The sequence below is a fragment of the Phytophthora infestans genome, genomic scaffold (genome assembly GCF_000142945.1).
Source record: "Phytophthora infestans T30-4 supercont1.12 genomic scaffold, whole genome shotgun sequence".
NCBI classification, from domain to species: Eukaryota; Oomycota; class Peronosporomycetes; order Peronosporales; family Peronosporaceae; genus Phytophthora; species Phytophthora infestans.
In genome coordinates, this window is record NW_003303747.1 from 531,994 (window position 1) to 553,071 (window position 21,078).

Here is a 21,078-nt window from a genome sequence, read left to right on the forward strand (position 1 = left end):
TCCCGGTCCTTCGTGACGACGCCGGCCGTTCCCCGGCCAGCCTCCATCGGCCATCCGCCAGCCCGTGCTGGACCCGGGAAGGGGAAAGCTAAACGTGTTATTCCCCCGGAATGTGGACTTGGCAGCTCGGAGGACGACGAGGATGAGGCGTCAGACTGGTCTGACGGCTCAGGGCCTCCTAACCGATCGTCGTCGAAGCATACGTCGTCTTCCGGCCCGTATCCCTTCACTCTGAGCGATGAGGACGATGACGACGACGACGATGACGACGGGAGTCCAGAGGATTCGGAGGAGGCTCAAGCCGCTGAAATTGCCTTGGAGGAAGACACGCGACGGGCTCTGTCCCAATCCCGGTCCGAAGCCCGGCGACGATCCCTCTCGACGCCGCCTCCACAAGTCGCTGGCACAGCCGGATCCGGAGGCGACACTGCGGGATCCGCGATCCAAGTCGACAGTGACGGCGGATCGGGTAGTGATGGTGGGAGAGGGTCGCCTCGTGGTGGCGGACTCCTCGGATCTGGTGGAGGGGGGTCGCCTGGTGGTGGATCTCCCGGATCTGGTGGAGGGGGGTCACCTCATGGTGGTAGATCTCCAGGATCGCCTCATGGTGGCGGATCCCCGGGATCATCTCACGGTGGCGGATCCCCTGGATCCGTCTTGATCCCCGCTCCCCCTAACTCGTCACTGCCAGGGATGCTCCCCGTGGCTCCGTTTGGTCCGGATGCCGCTTTCATTCCTGGTAGACGTGCTCCCGTGGCCTTCGCTACCAGAGACATCGAGCCTTGGTCAGCCAAGAAATTGAACCGAGTTGCGGTCATCTCCATGAAGATCACGGTCCTGTTTCCGGAGTTGCCTTTTCGGGCTGAGTGGATATTCCCTCGGACAGCGGACGCCATCCCGAGGGCTGGGTACGTGGATTCACTCATCACCAGACCTCTCGTGGAAGAACTGACAAGTGCTGCCCCGTGGGATACGCTGGTCACCACACCGGTGGATCCGGTTAGCTTCAGGGGTGATGTGCGTGGTCGACTCGGGGTATTTGTTCGGGCGTTCCGGGATTTCGCCTCCAAGCACCGAGTTGCTATATGGGAGGGCACTCACCGGTTCCCCATCTCTCGGAATCAACTGCAGGGTTCGACTTGGTTGTCCAACTTCAACAAGCAGCGTGGTAACCGACGTAGCCATGCGGGCCGAGCTTGGAAAAGAGTCCTTGTGATCCTCGTGTTAGCAATCCAGGACGGTCGGTGTGACGTGGATATTTTGCTGGATCCATCCTTCTTGCATCTTCCCCGACGCGGGGATAAGGTGGCTTGGTTGCCGGGATCCGCATCCCGTCAAGCCAACTTGGAGGATCCCAACCTCCATCGCCCAGAACCTCACGAACCTATTGGAAGCCTTGCAAGAGATCGACGAGGCCGAGCCTTGGCGTATCCAGTTTCGCGGGGGACCCGAGCCGACACCCCAGGACGCCAGATCCAGCGTCTAGTGGGGAGTTACTCAATGTTCAGCCCAAGACTACCTGATCCTCATCACTCTTTTGACGCCACGCCCCCAGTTTCAGTCTTCGTGGATTCATTTCGTAGCAGTAACTAGCGACTGGAAACTGGGTCGAGCTAACCCTTCGCATAAGCTATCATAATCCACACTCTCTTACTTGAATATGTCTATAACATTCCCTCGTTGGTTGAGAAATCTAGTCCGGGCCTTTCAGTGTACACCTGGATCTGGGCAGGATCCACCCTTTCAGTGTACACCTGGATCCGGGCGGGATCCACCCTTTCAGTGTTCACCTGGATCTGGGCGGGATCCACCCTTTCAGTGTACACCTGGATCTGGGCGGGATCCACCCTTTCAGTGTACACCTGGATCTGGGCGGGATCCACCCTTTCAGTGTACACCTGGATCTGGGCGGGATCCACCCTTTCAGCGTACACCTGGATCTGGGCGGGATCCCGGATCCGGTTGGATCTGCGCCTGGATTCCATCCGGATCTAGCGCCAATGACCCAGGATCAATTGGGTCAGTATAGTTGGGGCTCTTGAAAGCTCGTGCTTGAGATCAAACAGGACTCCTCGCACGTAAAACGTCACTCTTATGCATAAACATTCACTCCTTCCTCCTAATCCACCCTTCCCCTGTGGATTCGTCTTCTCTTTCTTTCCGATGTGACCAACCCACATCAGCGATCCTCCTCCTCCTGGCCCTCACCCTTCCTGTGGGTCCTACTTCATCCTCACATCGACATGACCGACTCACATCCATGAATCCCCTCCCTACTCTTCTTCATGAGACTGCATCACGCCGAATCTGTTACGATTCGTACGATCCCTCAAGAAATCATAGAGTAATGCTCCACAATTCAGATCCGCCTCGTCTACCCAACTGGGTTCGTCATCTCCACGCCAATACACCAGAAATTCACGGTAAATCCGTCCGTATCTAGTTCGCTTCCCCGACCTCATATCGGTGATCCTCTCGACTTCGAACTCGTCGTCTTCGAGATCCACATTCCAACTATCTTCCGGTAGGAGGACTTCGTCGAAATCCACGCGGTCGGATACATCCACTGAAAGACGGATCTGCGGCCGATCCGGATATTCTTTGACCAACTTCAGCTTGGATACGTGTACCACAGGGAACAGGCGGTATTCGGTACCTGCCGTTTCCAGCTTTACCGCATGTTCTCCAATCTTCTCGCTCACCCGGAACGGTCCCTGCCATAGGTGGGCTAATTTGCGGGCATACCCCTCTTTCACTCGATCCAAATAAAGCCACACCTGCGATCCCACTTGGATTTGATGTGGACGAACATCTTCGTTGTGTCGATCCGCTCGACCCTGTATCGCACTCCGCAGTCGTTCGTTCACCTGGGATCTAGCTTGCCGGTAGTATTTCTGGACTTGGTATCGCCATCGCCTTGGATCTCAGTTTCTCTTCTTGGTGCTGCAAACTGGGATGGCCGCTTCTAGGGTAGATTTGGGATCCCACCCATGTACCAAGTAAAATGGTGTATCACCCCGGATCCTGTCTTGGGCGGTGTTCATCGCGAAGGGAAGCCGCTCTGCGTACTCATCCCAATCCTTCTGATCCAAATCCTGGACATACATCTTGAGTGCTCTCGTGATTGTCTGCACCATGCGCTCGGCCGATCCGTTAGCTTGGGGACGATATGCCATGGTTGCTCGCTGTCGCTGCCCCAGGATCCGGTTGAATGCTCGAAAGAAATCAGACATAAAGCCTGGCTCCCGATCATGTCTAATCATCTCGCTAGCTCCAAATCTTCGGAGAACGCACTCCTCGTACGATTCAGCAATGGTTTGCGCAGTTCTAGACGCACTAGCTTTGGCTATCACGTATCCGGTAAACAAGTCCACCCAAATCAACAATTCTGTGTTTCCTTTGAACGACTTGGGCAACGAGGGGATATGATCCATGGCTATGATTTGGAATGGGTAAGTCGCTTGGATATTCCCAGGTGACTCCCCTTCGATTGTGGGCCTGCCCTTGCCTGTCTCACAATCCACGCATTCACCGACGTATCGTTGTATGCTCTTGAATAGTCCTCTCCAGTGGAAACATTCCCGGATCCGTTGGTAGGTCCGACCAATACCCTGATGTCCGCCTTCCAGGCTAGCATGGTAGTGGTGTAGGACATCCTGTTGCAAGGTTTCTGGCATCACCAGTCTCATCAATCCATCCCGATCCTCGTTGACTCTCTTCGTAGGGGGCAATAGAAGAGCAAGTCATTCAGATCTACTGCGTAATCCGTAGCGATAATACTGTAGGATTTAGTATCCTCCCGACTCAGGTCTCGTACATCCCCCATCAGATACTTCTTTAGTCCCAAGATCCACGCTTCCTCGTTTTGTGCTTTGAGGATCCGCTCAATACGGACTCCCTTCACAAATGTTTCCTCGAGGATCTGGGGGCTGGATCCAATCCTTCCTCTGGACCTAGTGACGGCCATCACCTGGACTGTTCTTTTTATGGATCCAACTACCACCACTTCGTCTAGTCGGTTCAATGTAACGAGATCCTGATGCCCGGCTTCTCTCTCCACTTCGACACCACATTGATTCCGTAAAGCGGCACTGGCCAAGCTGTCTGCACTGGCATTCCAATCTCGCTTGACATGCACCAACTCGTGATTCAACCATCCACGCAGGTGGATCATCACTTTCTGCCGTAACAGTGTTAGGGCCGGGGCCTTGCATTCAATCTCGCCTCGCACCTGTCTGATTACCAAATTTGAATCCCCACAAATCACCAGCCTTTTTGGATCTTGTCCCTTTAGTAAATCCAAACCCAGAAGGAGTCCGTTATACTCCGCCTCATTGACGGTGAGGCCTTCTGCGTAAGTGGATCTGGCTCGTCCACTTCCCATCCGGGCAGTCTCCACAGTATTGCACTGTATGCTCCTCCTCCGCGTCGTACACGAGCGGATCCATCGAAACTCAGGACGTATAGATCCTCATCCACCTGTACCGTCGGGATCGGGATCTGGATCCGGCGTTTGGGCTCTTTCTTAGGGGCGATCCTAGTCAGCGCCTCATCCATCTTAGCTTGAGGAGTGATGCTCGCGGCCAAGACTCCCAGGATCTCGTCTTCCCCTTTCGAGCACTTCACAATCTCCAGCGTCCAAGGCGAGAGTAAAGCTGCCCACTGTCCCAAACATCCTTGTAACCCGGCCGACTTGAACAGCCAGGCTAGCGTGGAGTGTCGAGTCAGGATCCGGATGGGTCTTCCCACTAGCAGGTTGTAATTCAGATCCAACACGCGCAGGAGCGCGAGTATCTCTTTCTCCACCGCTCCGTAGTTCAGTTCATTCGGCTTCAGTGTCCGGCTGACGAAGGTGACTGGATAGCAGATCCCCTCATGTTCTTGAACCAGAGCTGCTGAGACTGCCCAGTCGCTGGCCTAAACTATTACCGTAGGTTGACGTTTCGGATCGAAGTGACGGAGGATAGGCGTGGTCGCGATTCTGTTCCTCAGTTCCACGAATGCGTGTTGAGCTCGGATCCACCGAGATTCTGCCTGTTCCATGTTCTATTCCGTCGTCTCTATCCAGCCTGGATCCTCTCTCTGTTGGTCCCGGGGTAGATCCAGCTCCTGTTTCAGGTCCTCTTCTGGCGTCCTACCACTTGGATCCCTTCGTGATCCGGCATCTCCTGGGCCAGAGCTTGTTGGATTTTCATCTGGACAGCTGGAGTGGTCATCGCGGCAAAATCTACCTCTCTCAATTCGTACAATACCGCGGCAAACAGGGCGTAATCCTCGATGAACCGACTGTAGTAGTTCAAACTGCCCAAGAAAGATTGCATCGCCCGTAACGGCTGTGGGAAGGACAAATCGGCTAATGAAGACAGGTCCTTAGGATTCGCCTCCAATCCCTCCTTAGAAACTCGATGGCCCAAGTACTCCACCTTGCGCATCCCCCAATAGCTCTTTACCACACTAATAGAGAGATTCCACTTAGTACACGCCTCCAGTAAGGACGTCACTCTCTCGCACAACTGATCCCACGATTCCGCCGGGATCAGAATGTCGTCGATGTAAGATCTGCGTCCTAACACAGATGGGGTCCCAGGATCCCCTGGCTCCCCCGCTTCGAATGAATCCACTTCCGTATGGCCTTCCCCAGACCCACCTGTTTCGGACTCCGGTATTCGGGTGAATCCATAGAGGGCGTTATCGATCAAGCGTTGGTAGATCTGGGGTGCGTTCTTCAATCCGATCGGCATCCGGTTTCACTCGAACAGGCCAAACGGGGTGATGAATGCGGATATTGCGCGAGCTCGATCCGTCATAGTAACCACCCAGAAACCACTGGCCATGTCTAGAGAACAGTACCAGAGTACTTTATCCAGATCTTCCAACAGCTCGTTGATTAGGGGCATCGGATACACCATCAATCGAGTCAGACCGTTAACCAGCCGGTAATCAATGCACAGACGTATATCCACCCCGTTCTTCTTGATGATGATTACCACTGGGGATGCCCACGGGGACGTCGAGAAACTGATGATCCTGGCTTGCAGCAGGCCCTTAATCAGATCCGACAGTTTTTCTCGGAACTGAGGTGCCACCTTCCGCACCCTCTGAGCGATCGGTTTCGCGTCGCCGACATCGATGTCACATTTGACTCCGCGGGCAGCGGGCGGTAACGCATTACCTTTACCAATCAGCAGATGTCGGCTCTCCCAGATTTTCTGACGCAGACGATCCACTTCAGCAGGTTCATTCGCCCCCGGATCCACTTGGATATCATCAATCGTGACTTCTTCTGTGGTCAGTGGTACCTCCGGGATCACCGCCATACCTTCTCCCAGATCCTCGGCGTGTAGATCCCCGCCTTCATGGTAACAGACTTGCTCATCTTCCGTCTTCGTAGGATCCACCATTGGATCCAAACACCGCGACCCTCTTTCGCCTGGCAGTCCTTCTGTCTTCGGGGGATCAGGTACCCTGGTATCAGGGAAACCACCAGTTGGATCTAGTCGGTCCTCTAACGAGTTAAGCCCGACAGTTCGGGTTTGACTAGTGTTGCCACTCTCGATAGGGATCCAGGCACTTTATCCAATGGAGAGCTTGGATCCACTTGTGGATCAGCGGGATCCGGCTGCTCGGCTTTAGCCCTCTGCAATCCTTCATCCACCGACCCTGCGTTATCTAAGGGCCGATTCTGGGGATCGTCCCCCGTCGTGGATCCAACCTCCATTGCTTGGATCTCAACCCGTCGATCCCTCTGCAGGATCTTTCGCGGAGTTGGATATGAAGGCCGATCCACCAAGGGGCCAGTTGGCTCCGCTGGGAGCTCCAACTCTGCGAGAGATTCGATCGCGGTAGTCGCCTCGTACACCAGATTCTGCCATTCTTTGTAGCGGCGGGATCCCACTGACACATATCCAGGTCGTCTAGGGATACCGTCCTTCGCCAACCATCGCCCGATCTCCTCATAATGGTCCAGTAATAATCTCTTGTCGCTGACGTTCGTGACCTGGAGGTATTGCGATCGACCTGGTCCTTGGATTACGGTAGGTACCCATTTCTCGCCCCGGGTGACCCACAGTCTTTCATGTTCCGCCCACTTTAACCGGTCTGGCAGCTCCCAAGTTTCCCCGGGCTCGATCCAGGTGGTCTTATCCGCCCTTATGATCCTCATCTTCGCTCCATACAACGGCCGCCGTCCGCTGAGCTGGATCCGCATCTCGTCAGGGAAACAAAGTGTCCCATCCGCCAGATCCAACCTCACTCCGGCCGGCACCATGAAATCCATCCCAAGGATGGCGTCTTGACCAGCGAGATCCCCGACCCGAATGTCAAATTAATACACCAAACAACCTGCCAGCGTGATCTTGATCCGCGTTCTCCCGTTCGTACGGTACACGCCTTCACCAATCCCAACACAATCTTGGATCCGACTCCCATCCACTTGGCACCCAACCTTACGAGCAAAGGCGGTATCCAGTATAGACACCTCGGCACCACTATCTAGGAGTAGGATTGCTTTTTCATTGTTGATCTTGCCCCCTACCTTGGCTTGTCTGAACCACTTTCCCGGGGCATGGTACTTCCAGTACCCACGGGACTCTCCTGTTAGCAGATCCATGGATCCAACATCCTCAGATCCATAGGATCCAGTGACCAGACAGACCTTAGGTGGATCTGCAGTGACTTCACCCTTGGCAGGCTCAAACCATCGACCATGTTGGCGTTTCTCCCAATAACCACGTGCCTCTCCTCTGTGTAGATCCAGGGTTGAAGAGACTTCGGATCTGGAAACTCATCCACTTGGCGCAAACTAGAGACCTTGGCAACTGACACTTCATGTAGATCACGTGTATTATCGACTGGATCTAGGGTCTTGCTACCTGGATCTAGCGATGTCTTGTTCACAAATGCATAAATGCAATACCTAGAACGCTCGGCTCGTACCGGATTTAAACCCGGCGAGCGTCCTAGTTTAACATCTTCTCGGCCACTTCTGGCAACATTCCTCTGTGCTTGGCTGGATCAAACCATTGGCGGATCTGGTTGTAGAATTCTTCCATCGGACACTTGCCGACGTCGTGAATCTCGCCACACCCGCGACACACGTAGAAGCAATGATCTCCGGGATGACCTTTCTTGCCACACTTCTCACAGACCAGATGTTTCCAGCATCCAGATTCAGTGTGCTTCCGGGATTCGCACTGCGAACACCTGACCTGGGCTGTCCCGTCCATGAGATCTCGGGATCTGTACATCCCACGGTCCCCGGGTACGGTATCCCTCGGTCGAGAGTTGTCTCCGGTCTTCGCCGTTCGATCGTTGGACGCAGTGAGACAGACTCGACGGTAATCTTCAGGGTCGGAGTCCGAACCGTCGGATCCTGACTCAGTTCCTGAGTCAGGCGCCGTGACTTGGTGGACACGTCGAGCTGGGGCCGTGGGCGTCGGAGCCTTTTGGCGATACTTGCCGGATCCGACCGCCGCCTTCTTCTGGCGGTGTTTCGCGCGATCCACCGCCCGCAGCACTTCCTCAAGATCATCTGCGTCTGGAAGACGTAACAGGGTCAGCCTGTCGGCCAGATCTACATCTCCCAACGTCTCGATGAAGTGATCCACGTGTTCCCGCAGTACCTTGGATCCCCCATCCTTGATCTTCAACTTGGCCCGTAGACCGGCCACATTTAGTCGATGTAGGTATTCCAGCGGGGATTCATCCGATCTGCGGCGAGCATGGTAGTATTGTCGTGCCACCGACACTCCCAATCCACAGTACTGGGTCTGGAAGCTGCGCAGCAAATCCGGCCACTTGTTCCTGGTGGATCTGCCCAGCTGCCGATACCAGTTCCTGGCTGGCCCCGCTAGCAGATCCGCAAAGGTCAAACACTTCTCAGCATCCGACGCTTGATCTCTCATGAGGGCCGACTTGACTTTGCTGATCCATGTTCTCGCTCGGTCCTCATCTTGATCCTTGCCCGTGAACTCCTTCAGGTCCGATATGGCTGAGATCCGTACCCTCTGGATCATGGACGATCCACCTGCCCCGGCTGTGGCTGTTGCTACCACTGCTGACGAAGTGGATGGGCCATCCAGATCATCTGGGTCGAACTCATCATGGAAGTTGTCTGCCTCCACTGACTCCATTTCCACGTCTCGTGCTCCCTGTTCGTGGAGCACTTGCACTTGTGGCACGGGCGCTCTCATACCCTGTTCGGCCAGGAAACGACTCATCGCAGTTTCGAAGTGTCGCTGCAGGGTGCCCGAGGAAGTGTCGGAAAAACGCCTGTGGCCGTCTGGCCCACTGGCGAGACCGGATTCGTGAGGCGATTACCTTGAGCCCGATCTGACGATAGTCCCACTGGCTTCTTGCCGGATCTGGCTCGATCCTGGCTGGATTGTGTCAGATCACGCGTAGGGCCTACTGGATTCCGAGCCTTCACGTTCACAGGGGCTTCCTGTCGTCGAATCCTCGCCCGCGCTTCCAGCATGGATGCCCCGGAGGGTCCTAAAGTCATGCGTCGTGGTTCGGACGACGTGTCTGACTCATCCTCAGCGGTGGATTCGTAGTTCGAGGACGCAGCTTGGCTGATCCTCGGCGATGACACTGGATCCATAGTGCGCGACCTTCTCCGGTGATGGCCTTAACTCTGGCAAAGAGGTCCTGCGTCGCGGATGCTATGAGATCCAGATCTAGCCCAAAGATATCCTCTGCGTCGAACACACCAACTACGATGCCTGACTCTGTAAGCAAACGTAATAGATCCTTGACTGCCACCAGCTTGTTCGCCGTTTTCGTTGGTGCTCTCACCGGTTCCCTTGGATCTTCGATCTGTCGTGGATTCAGGATCTGCATGACAGGGTCTTGATGCAGGAAGTCGCGTAAAGCTTGGTGGCGATACACAAACTCGAGATCCTTGTCGGACCAGCTTGACCTGGATCCAGCTTGGTCTTCTTCCGACTCTGGAGCTTGCATCTTCTTCCGCGTAGTCTTACTCATCTTCGTCTTCTTTCTCGTTTCTTCGACTAGCGGGCTTGGGTTTAGGTACGATGTTGGCTTAACCGGTGAATCTGCAAATGCATACCGTTTCGCCTTCACTTTCCCTTGTTTTGTTAGCGGATCTTGACTTGCGTCAAGATCCGCAGGGGTCCCCGAGGGGACCTGGGGAGGATAGCGAGGTTTCTCTTCTAGATCCGGATCCGGATCCACCTCTCTTCCGTCGACAGAGTTCCTCCCAAAACTCCATCGATCCGCGGATCTTGTTTCATTCAGCAGCGTCATCGTCGATCCGACCTCCGACGACGCCTCTTCCCCTGGCTCAATCTTCACTTGAGCATCTTCTTGGGACTCACGGTGAAATCCCGAGTCACCAAAAGATCCGGGCACGCGCACCATTGTGGTGTAGCGGGATCAGCAAAATCTACGAGATTGCCGGATCCAGCTTACCAACTGCACCCAGACACCGACTAACGGAGGGGGTCCCCCGATGATCCGTGTTCTGCTGAACTTTCCTCACCTTGTGTACCCGTCGGTAGGGCGGGATCTTGCTCTCTCGGTAACTTCCGAAGAGTTCAAGTGGTGAAGCTAGAGCGTCTTGTCGAGACGTGGGGATGGGGTGGAGCAGCAGTGGAAAATCTTCACTCTGCGTCCGTGGATGGTTCCGTATCCTAAGCGAATATTCGAGCTTATGGATCCGGGGCCTAGATCGTGGATCTGGCCGTAGGGTTGCCTTGCGGGTGTGTTCCCTTGCCTTTGTAGTTCCTTTGCGTCGTACTTGCCGCCTCCTGTGACGGGATCTTGAAAGTTGAGAGTCCCTAGGGTGTAACCGACCAAGTAGTAAATTCGGTTAGCCTGTCGGATCTGCACAAGTAAAGGAAAAGCTCACTAGGTTGTAGGATCTGGCCAATGTATTACCCAGTTATCACTACCAACACTAGATTCGCAATTCCCAACCTTCTCGGAGCTCGTACGGCCAATGTAGTTCCGGTTCTTGAGGGAGGAAGGCACTTGCGTGTCACTGTGCAAATTGGAGTCTGTATTGATATTTAAGCCTATACCTGCCTGGATTTCTACCTTCTATGTCTTTCATCTGCTAAATCCCTTACCAGGCTCGGCTGCATGTCCCTTCTTCCCTTGACCCATCATCCCAGCTGTATTATCTTCAGATCCACCGGATCCATGACGTAATCATCATGGTCACCCTATTATGGGTACACTCATCCGGATCCAGGTCGCTTGGATCCACTTCACTGTAAGTTTGCACTCGTCGTCGATCTGAGCTCTCCCATCATCCAACATCATCTCGCGACCGTCTGTGATCTCCATTGTCCCACGAAAGTTCGAGATCCACTGTATCCATCATCCCTATACCCTGGATCCAGGTCCTTCCAGGCGGGATCCTCCCTCCTTGGATCCGAACTCGGAAGTATGGGATCCGGGGTACCTCGCGGTGGATCTTGCCTCTTCATTAGCCGTGGCTACTAGATCCACCTTCAGAGGGCACCGACCATCCTTCCTTCATAGGATCCACACTCGATCCACTCTTGTATAGTATATCCCATATCCATTTAAGTGAATCCAGGTAAGGGTGGATCCGAGGTATGTCTTGGTGGATCTTGCCTTCTCGTACATCGCTCATATCAGATCCATCGTCATTCCATACGGGGTGCTGCTCGCCATGGCTAATCCACCACAGGCAACTTGCATCCGTGCCAGCCAACCCAAATCCTCTCTAATCACTTGAAATTGTCACTGATTCGGGATAGTGACCCCGCGTCAGGCCCATTCTCTTATTTCTGAAAAAGCACTTCACCACAACACGTAGAGTCTGTTGAACCCGTTTTCAGCTGACTTGATTCGCATTTTTCCTTTGTGAATAATGGCTCGATCGACGTACGTGCTGAAGTCTGACTTGACGTCCTTCTCACGGAGGCAGCGCACACTAAGCAGATTTCTCGATAATTTGGGCAGGTAAAAACATTTTGATAGCGTCAGCTTCACGTTACTTCCGTCTTCACCCTTGAAGTCTAACACTACTCTTCCAATACCATCCACTTCGACGTGATTGTTGTCTCCCAAATGAGCTCTCTGCGATACTGTTTTAAGCTCCGTAAAGTAACTTTTGTCGTAGCACATGTGATGCGTACACCCAGAGTCTAGCACCCATAATTCACGAGACAGTGTTGGATCCTTAGAGGCTACGGCTGCTTGAAGTGCTGTAGCCTGTATGCTGCTTTTAATGTATACATGATCCATCGCCACAGCAACTGCAAGAACGTCGTAGCTGTCCAGTGATTCTTCTTCTTCTTCCGTAGCGACCATCATGTTTGCGGCTGCAGGCTTCTGTGTATTAGCACCGCGCTCATGGTCGTGGCTTGCTTTCATGCGGCAGTCGCGAATGATGTGCCCTTGCTTTCCGCAATAATGGCATTCTTTGTCTGTCTCGTTTCGCTGGTATGGGCGACCACTTGGCTGCTTCAGCTGACTGCGAAATGGCAGGCGACCACCGGAACGACGATGTGGTCCCTGTCCAAAATGTGCGATCGCCTTGGAGCTCAAACTCGGTGCTGGAAACGGCAATTGTTGACTTCCTTCTGTCAGGTGCGCTTGAATGTCCGTTGTTTCTTTGATGTCTTTGCGGGTGTCCGACTCCAGCAATAACTTGGCTTGAAGGTCTTCCCACGTCAATCCTTTTTCGTTCTGACACACCATCACTAGGTTCTTCCAGGTGTCCGGTAGCGATCCAAGCATCTGCATCACCTTTTCTTCGTCATCAACGGGTCTGCGAAGCCTGGCAAGTGCTTCTGCTTTGTCTTCTAGTGCATTGATATGAGCTTGCATGTCTTCACCGTCGTTGTATTTAAGATTCTGAAAGTCTTTTCTTGCTCGAAAGATGTTGATAGTACCTTTTCCAGCATATACACGCTCCATGTGATCATACGCCAGCCACGACCTCTTGTACTCCCCCAACGCTCTCACGGTTGGGTCATCCAAAGAGCTGATGAGAAGATGAAGCGCCTTTTTGTCTCTAGCAATAAAGTCTTCACGCCTGCGGTGACTCCACCTCTCACTGAAATGTAGTTCTCTAGATACAATATCCCAGACACCTTCAGCTTCCAGCAGAGTCTGGATGCGGATTTGCCATGCAGTAAAATCAGGCTTACGCGAGTCGAAATTCCACGACTCCTTCCAGGTGAGGCGCGACATCTTTCGTGACCGAATGTTGCTTCCTGGCGAAGCTGGGCTTATAACCTTTTGTGATGAAGAGAGGAAATGAGGAAGTGATATTGAAGGCATACATGGCCGAGCAGCCCGTAGGTTTCGTAACCGCTGGGTCTAAGAGGTAAAACCCCTCTCCGGGGTCCAAACATCCTCCCAGTCCTGCTATCTTTGACTTCAACTGTCGACCAAATCTCAACAGTCAGTGCAGGTTTGCAGTTAAAAATTACAGGAATCCTATTGGCTGGTGAGACATGCAAAACATTAGAGCCGTGAGAATTGATTATTAAAACATATACTGTAAAATTCAAAAGCACTACCAGCCCTGTTCTCTAGTAAAAATATGTGTTTGGCAAAAATAAGGCTCATTTTTTTTTTCTGAAGCAACCTTTACGCAGCTTTGAAGCGTCCTAAAGGTAGGATTTGAGCGCCGACCCCACAGAGCATCCAGCAAGAGCGACGAAATCGTGGAGCCCTGTCCCCGCCAAGACCTCGGTCATTATACTTTTTTAGAAACAACATATTTATCTTGGACGATGATAATGGCCTTATTATACCTCAACATTTTCGTACACCATGTTGCCTTTCACAAAGACCTTCACAAAATTGCGATTGTCAGCATTGTGAATGACCTTTTGGAAGACATCCAAAGGGGTGTCACGCTCGGAAAACACCAAATTACGGCCACGGTTCACATCCACAAGAATGGCATCAAAGCACTTCCCCACAGCAAAACTACCTGTATCCTCTTCGAGATTCAGCGCCTTTGCACCTCCCATTGTCGCCAGCCAGAAGGCATCCTTGAAATCGAACGGCTGCGTCGGGGCACCGGATGTCCCTTCTTGAATCTCCAGCGCCTTGATCGTCAGCACGCACGTCTGAATTGCACGCAGCATACTCGGCGAGTACCCACCAGCAATGTCCGTGCCCAACCCGACGCCCACGTTCTTGTCCAGCACCTTCCTCACGTCTAAAAACCCATTGGCAAAGAAGAAATTGGACAATGGACAACAAGCGATCGCGGTCCCAGTGCGACGCATTATCTCCAGCTCATCCTCCTTCAAATGCACCGCATGAGCCATCCAACTCTTCTGCGTCAACAGTCCTGCTTCTTCAAACAGCTCCGCATCTCTCCGTCCAGGATGTAATGTCTCCACAAAAGCTTCTTCATCTCTCGACTCGGCAATGTGCGACTGAACATGAACGTCGTATTTCTTGGCAAGTGCTCCCAGCCCTTTCATCAGTTCCGGTGAGCACGTCGGCACGAATCTTGGGGTGACAACTGGCTTCACTAGTTCGTTATTTTTACCCAGTGCGTACTGAATAAACTCTTCCGCATCTGCCAGACACTTGCCTACACTTGACGACATGTAGTTGTCTGGGGCGTTCCGATCCATGGAGACAAGCCCCACGAGCCCCCTTTGACCCCGAAGCTCCACCAGATCCGCCAGAATCTTGGTAGCCTCGACGTGAATCGTGGCAAAGTACTGAGCTGTGGTAACGCCCTGGGTCAACATCATGTCTAATAGTGTAGAATACCATTTTAAAGCCACTTTTGGGTCCTCGAAACTTCGTTCTACCGGAAAAGTGTATTTGTCCAGCCACTGCATCAATGGAACGTCGGTGGCTGTACCCATAAACGGAAATTGCGGCGCGTGCACATGAGTGTCCACGAATCCTGGCATGAGAAATTGACCTTCAGGGAGATGCAGGATCTCTGAAGACGGAGCTTTCGAAAGCAGATCCAGGTCGGTGGGCTCGATTTCAGCGTGGAAAGCGGTAATGCGCCCCGTAGATAGATCGATGGACAGGAAGGCGTCCTCGAATAGCTCGATACAGCCGCGTAATGGCGCGTGCACCACGCATCCACGCACGTACCTTGTCATTTGGTAGAAAAAGTCGACTTTGTTTATTAATACCTCTCGTTGTTTTGAAAAAGAAAAACATTTGAGCCTCTATTTTAATCTATTTCTCTACCAACGTGTAGCTAATTCTAGATGTAAAACGTTGCAAATCATCGACCTTTCCAAGCCATCCAGTGCGGAATCCAAACGTTAAACTCCAATAATAAAAGCAGTCATGGGTGTGCGCGGGCTGACGCGCTACTGCCGCCAGAACGAGGCCTCGACGTCTGTGGAGGATCTGGACTTGCACGATGTGACTCTGGCCGTGGACTTTGTGGGATTCCTCTACTACTTGTGTGAGGAGCTCTTCAACGAGAGCAACGCGTCGCCCTCATGGTTATTACTGGGTGGCTGCACGCTGCGGCTCGAACGGTACGTGGACACGTGGCTTAAGCGCCTGAGAGAGCGCAAGGTCCGTCTCGTGTTCATTACAGACCCGCCGCAATGTTTCGGGGGCGAGAGTCACCGCAAAGGCTACTGTCTACAGGACCGCGCAATGCAGAAGGCCCAGCAGATTGAACAGCTGGCTCAGAGCCTAGAGAAGAACAGTATCATTAGCTCTACCCACGAGTCTGCCAGTACTACGAGTAGTGCTGGATTAGAGGCACAGAGTCCCCAGCAGAAGGGGAAAGTGGCCAGGACGCTGTTACAGACAAACGGGCGGTTCCCGTTCGCTCGAGAGAAACTGCGTGGCGTGCTGAAGAAGCATGGGATCGGAATTAAGACTGCAAGTCGAGAGGCCGATGAAGAACTGGGCACTTTGGTGAGGACAGGGAAAGCCTTCGCAGTGTTGGCGGAAGATTCCGACTTTTTAGTCATGAGTGGGGTGAGGTATATTCCGTTTAAGAGCCTGGGCTTCTACCAGTGTGGTCAGAATTTAGAGCAGATGAGGATCCGAGCGAGAGTTTTCTCGTCCGAAATGGTGGCGGACTCGCTCGGACTTGAGGTGGAGCAGCTCGTGGACTTGGCGCTACTGTGTGGTAACGATTTTACGTCGTTATTGGACAATGAATACGAGATGGCTACACTGCTGGACTTCCCAGTGCAGAGAATGCAGGGATCTCTCTACCCAACCGATGCAGCGAGGTATGTTGCCGGGCGCATGTCAATACTGGAGAATCCCTTCTTGGTCGAGGTTGAGACGAAGAAGAAGGGGTTTTTGAGAGCACTGTTTGAGATCTACCGCTTCTACGGACACACGGCTGCGTTTCTGAAGAAATTTCCCATGGCAGTCGAGTCCATTCTACCGGCGAAGAAGCTGAAGCAGTACAAACTACTGATCGATCACTACGATTTTCCTCCCATGGCGATCGATATCCTGGAGACGAAAGCTCGTGGACTCAGCCAAAGATTCGATGCGTTGGCGGCGATACCTGGTCTTGAAGACAAGTCGCTCGATGAATTCCAAGCACCAGCGCGGCGTTTGTCGTATTTGGTGCTGGACACGCCGGCGGTTGAGGAAGGAACTTTCAATAGTTGTGTGGTGGTTCACGTTGCACCCTTGGAATTCCTACGTCCGCTCATATCTGTCCCAATTCAAGGACGCGGTACCAATGTGGTAGAGCGAGTGTTTCGTTCTTTGATGTTTGTTCTACTCTATGAAGCCCCCGACGGAAAAACTTTGCGAGCAGGGCAGTTAGCTGGTTTGCTGGGTGGCAAGGACAAAAAGGGAGTCGCAGTGAGGGTCATTGTGTACTCTTTGCTCGTCTTGTGGAAACAGGACCGCACATACCTGACGAATGCGAGCTTGCTGGATGATCGTTTACTGGAGCTGCTATTGCTGACGTCTTTAATTTCGTTTGCTGTGGACTCTTCCAAGCGAAAACCAGGAGATCGAGACCCTGTGTTGTTTGACGAGCAACTGCTGAAGATGGAAATCTACGCTGTCGTGGGTGGATATCTGGAGATACTAAAGCAGCTTCACCAGTTGCGCCTTCTCTTGGGAAGCAAATCGCCACAAAACTCGGGATGTTTAACGTATTTCTCGGGAGAAGTATTTGTGAAGGTGTGTCACATTTTGATGCGAAATGGTAGCAGCGCGAAGGTAAAGTCGCCCAAGAGTGCCGCGAAATTATCTCGAAGGGAAGTGGAACCAGTGATAAAAGCGTTTGCCGAAATCTCCGACAAGAATCTGTTTTGGTCTCACTACACGTACGTTCGTGCTACGACGCTGCGCATGAAAGAACTCATCGTACTTCCAGTCGCTGTGGCGCGTGCTAGCGTGAAGAACAAGAGCGCCGCGACAACAGCGTTAGAGACCGCCATGCAAAGCTACGGATACACTCGTGCAGATGGGCATGAGCTCCAGCCAGCCACTGCTACGCCACCGTTGCCACTTTGCTCGCCACCGCATATCCAACGACCGGCGCCAGCCTTTAGCCCTTCTCCAGTTGCAGTTAACGCGAGACCTCCCCCGCTTGATGCTTCAGCTTCAACGTTTAATTCTCGTTCGGTGAAGGGGTTAATGCCATCGTCTGTAGCGAAGCGCCTCGGCACTGACAGTGCCATGCGCGATGGTGCTGCATATATCCCTGAGAGTGAGCCGGAGCCCAAGAAGCCAGTGAGTCTGAAGGGGATGATCAAGACACTACCTGTGTTTGCCCATCGAGAGGAGATTCTGGAGAATGTGGCAGCTAATCAACTGACGATTATCCAAGGTGAGACTGGCTGTGGCAAAAGTACGTCTGTGCCTCAGTTCTTGTACGACTCGTGGGCTCGTGATAAAGCTGCATTCGAGCGTCCAGTCAACATCTACGTGACACAGCCAAGACGAATCGCTGCAATCGAACTGGCCAACACTGTGGCTAGAATGCGAGAAGGAAATGAGTTTAAGGAGGATGGCCAAGTAGGAAAAGCCATTGGCTATCGGATTGGCCAGAAGCACTTGACTTCCAGCAAGACGAAGATCACATACGTCACGACAGGTTACATGGTTGAACGGATTATTCACGATCCAGAGGCGCTGATGAAGATTACACACCTTGTTCTGGACGAAGTGCACGAGCGCAGTATGGATGTGGATCTGCTGCTGCTGCTGCTGAAACTCCAGTTGAAAAAGCAACCTCACCTCCGTCTCGTGATCATGTCGGCAACCATGGATGCTCAGGTTCTTATCAAGTACCTCGGCAAGGCGTTGTCGACACGATTAGTCAACAGGAAACATTTATTTGTCGGCTCTAAGCTGTACCCGGTGAAGAACGTTTACCTCGATGAGCTGTCTGATTGGTTCCCAGGCTTGTTGCGACGCTGTCAGAAGGAGATGGTGCTCATGAGAGACCAGTTTCGCCTCCTTTCGCAAAGCCGCCAGAGCGCCAACAGCCAAGTGGCGAAGAAGGCGATCGCGAAAATCCATGAAAAGCATTTGATTGTCGTTGTTGAAATGGTGCGTTTGCTGATTGAGGGCCAGCGTCATCAAGCTGGATCGCAGTCGCAGTGCATTCTCGTCTTCCTCCCTGGTATTGGGAGTATCAACACACTGTACGATTCGCTGAGTCTTGTCGCTATGAGTGCACGTGGTCAAAATGTACAGGTTATGGTGCTGCACTCTGGTATCGAGCTGGAGCATCAGCAGGAGGCGTTCAAGCTTCTCGGCGGGAGATCCACGAAGATCATTCTGTCCACGAACATCGCTGAGAGTAGCGTGACCATCCCGGATGTGACGCATGTGATAAACTGCGCCATTGAGAAGCAGATCGAGATGCCCAACGCTGGAAGCTCACACGCTGAAGTTCTAGTGGACACGTGGTGCTCGCGTGCCTCGGCGCTGCAGCGTTCTGGGCGTGCTGGGCGAGTCATGCCTGGCACAGCATTCCACTTGTTTACCGCAGCTTTCCGCGACTTGTGTATGGCCGAATACAACACCCCGGAACTGTTGCGCAAACCTCTGGACCGCATCATCCTGCAACTCAAGGGACAGCTGAACGAGTTTGGAGTGCCGAGTGCTCTTCTCCGTCAAGCTTTGGACGCTCCAGACCTCTCGCATGTCGACGGAGCCTACAAGTTGCTGGCTGCTTTTGATGCGATTGACTCTGAAGATGAAGGCGATTCTCGCTTGACGAAGTTCGGGTCTTTTGTCTGCCACTTGCCTCTCAGCCTTCAGCTGTGCCGACTGTTGATGACAGGCGCTTACACTGTTCAGGACAACACAAGCAAGGGTGAATCGTGGCCACTGTTGCTGAACACTGTCATCCTAGTGGCGATTCTTGCAGTGCCCGATCTGTTTGTGATGCCGTCTTTCTACCACGCCCAGTCAGCGCAGAGTTATCTGAAAGAAATGAAGAAAAACCTCCAAGCAAAGCTCAAACTCGATGGAGGAATGTGGAGCGAACCGTTGTCCATATGGCTCTTCTACATGGAAACGATGAGCGAGCAGCGAGTCAACGTCAAGCGCATCTTGAGTGGCGTATTCCACAAGCTGTCCATCTCGGCTCGCCGATACCAGACGCTGAATTCCCTGATTTCCGATCTCTGCGCGCGGTTAATTTCGCTCTCAAAGAGCAAGACTGAAGGATTCGAGCAGCTCCTGGACGCGAAAGCGGTCGTCATGTTGACCAAGCTGGATGCGTATGCGAGCTCGCAGCGGGTGGACAAGAAGCTGCTGGAATTCGCGCGAGATGTCGTCGATGACAAGCGCGATGGAGCGCGTATTCTGCGTTTCCTGATCATCCAGAACTTCGGCGAGCATTTGATCGGAAGCACTCGGGACAAGCCGTCCAAGTTTGCGGACGATGACCTCGATGGCACTGATCGAGTCGACTTGAAGGTGAGCAGAGAAGAAGCTGCCGAGTTCAAGTCTTTGCCAAACCGAGGCAAAGCCACTCTGTTCAACCAATTGGCCAAGAGCGCCAACCCGATGGACGAACTTGCTGCTCTGGCGTACGATGGGAATACTGTGTCGATCTACTCGTACACTACACCGAGAAACCAGAACGAGGGGGGCGAAGACGACGAGAACTGCTTCAGTGAAGTGACTAGGGACACAGTGGAGAGAATGAGTTTCCCCGTCTCGCTTGTTTACTACATTTCCGGCGAGAAGTTCCCTGTGAACCTGGGTATGCGGCCGACGCCAGAGGAACGAGAGCTGGCGTTCAAGTTTCGTGTAGGAGGCAGTAACTCGTGTGGCCTGACGTGGCAGCAGCAGAGGAATAATGTCAAGGCGTCGACCGGTAGTCGCAGTCTGTTCTCACTTCCTGTCCGACCGCTGAAAACCAAGACGAAGAAAGGAACCAAAGAGGCCAAACTGCTAGCTGTGTACGCTGATCGTCTGTTCACTGGTGACGAGACGAGAATGTGGTGCACGAACTGCACGTTGCTACCCCCGACTAGTCTGTGCTACTACCCGATCATGTTACTCGTTACTGCTCCACGTTATGCGAATATTCAGCTGCACATGGATGCTGAAGCTGGCGAGATTTTGCTGGTCAAAGTGGGGGCACAAGACGCAACGTTCCCTCTCAAAATGGCGCTGAAGGTTGAAGTGCTGGCAACGATTAATGCAGTGCGCTCGGCGTTGTCGGACGCATTAAATGCGACGGTGGGAGCTCGGAGAGTCTGCGTGACCGACTTGTTGGCATTGTCGGACGACTCGGTTTTCATGAAGGAGAGCAAGGTCAACGCGAAGCGATGCAAATGGCAGCGCATGGCAATGAATGGACCGGGCAAGGCGATGCTGAAGGGAGGAGAGACGCCAGCGCGCTTCCCGGAGCTCTTTATGGCTTAGGTATGTGTTGTGGCGGTGGAATTTTTTAACTGCTTGGTATGGAGGTGATCATGGAGGGTCGTCTAATCAATTTATCGTGACGGTAATTCTTGCAATTGAAGTGTGTGTTCTGGTGAAGTTGCCGTTTCTTTAGGGGATCATCTATTGACAGTGTGGCAGTTACTTTGGATGACCCTCCGTTGTCTTGAGTCGTCACGGTGCTGGACCAAGAAAGAGGCTTAGAGGATGCATGTTGTGCCGTCTACCGACGCC

The 21,078-nt window shown here is 53.0% G+C and overlaps 2 protein-coding genes across 2 annotated transcripts; one reads left to right on the plus strand and one right to left on the minus strand.

Moving 5' to 3' along the window:
• Positions 1 to 13,754: 13,754 nt before the first annotated feature.
• Positions 13,755 to 15,089, minus strand: PITG_07820 (guanine deaminase, putative; the record flags this gene model as incomplete). The annotated part of the gene is made up of 1 exon (XM_002903996.1): positions 13,755 to 15,089. One exon carries the CDS (start codon positions 15,087 to 15,089, stop codon positions 13,755 to 13,757), a length of 1,335 nt encoding a protein of 444 aa, XP_002904042.1.
• A 193-nt stretch (positions 15,090 to 15,282) lies between these two features.
• On the plus strand, positions 15,283 to 20,921 carry PITG_07821 (ATP-dependent RNA helicase, putative; the record flags this gene model as incomplete). Its single annotated transcript, XM_002903997.1, has 1 exon — positions 15,283 to 20,921. One exon carries the CDS (start codon positions 15,283 to 15,285, stop codon positions 20,824 to 20,826), a length of 5,544 nt encoding a protein of 1,847 aa, XP_002904043.1.
• Positions 20,922 to 21,078: the final 157 nt, after the last annotated feature.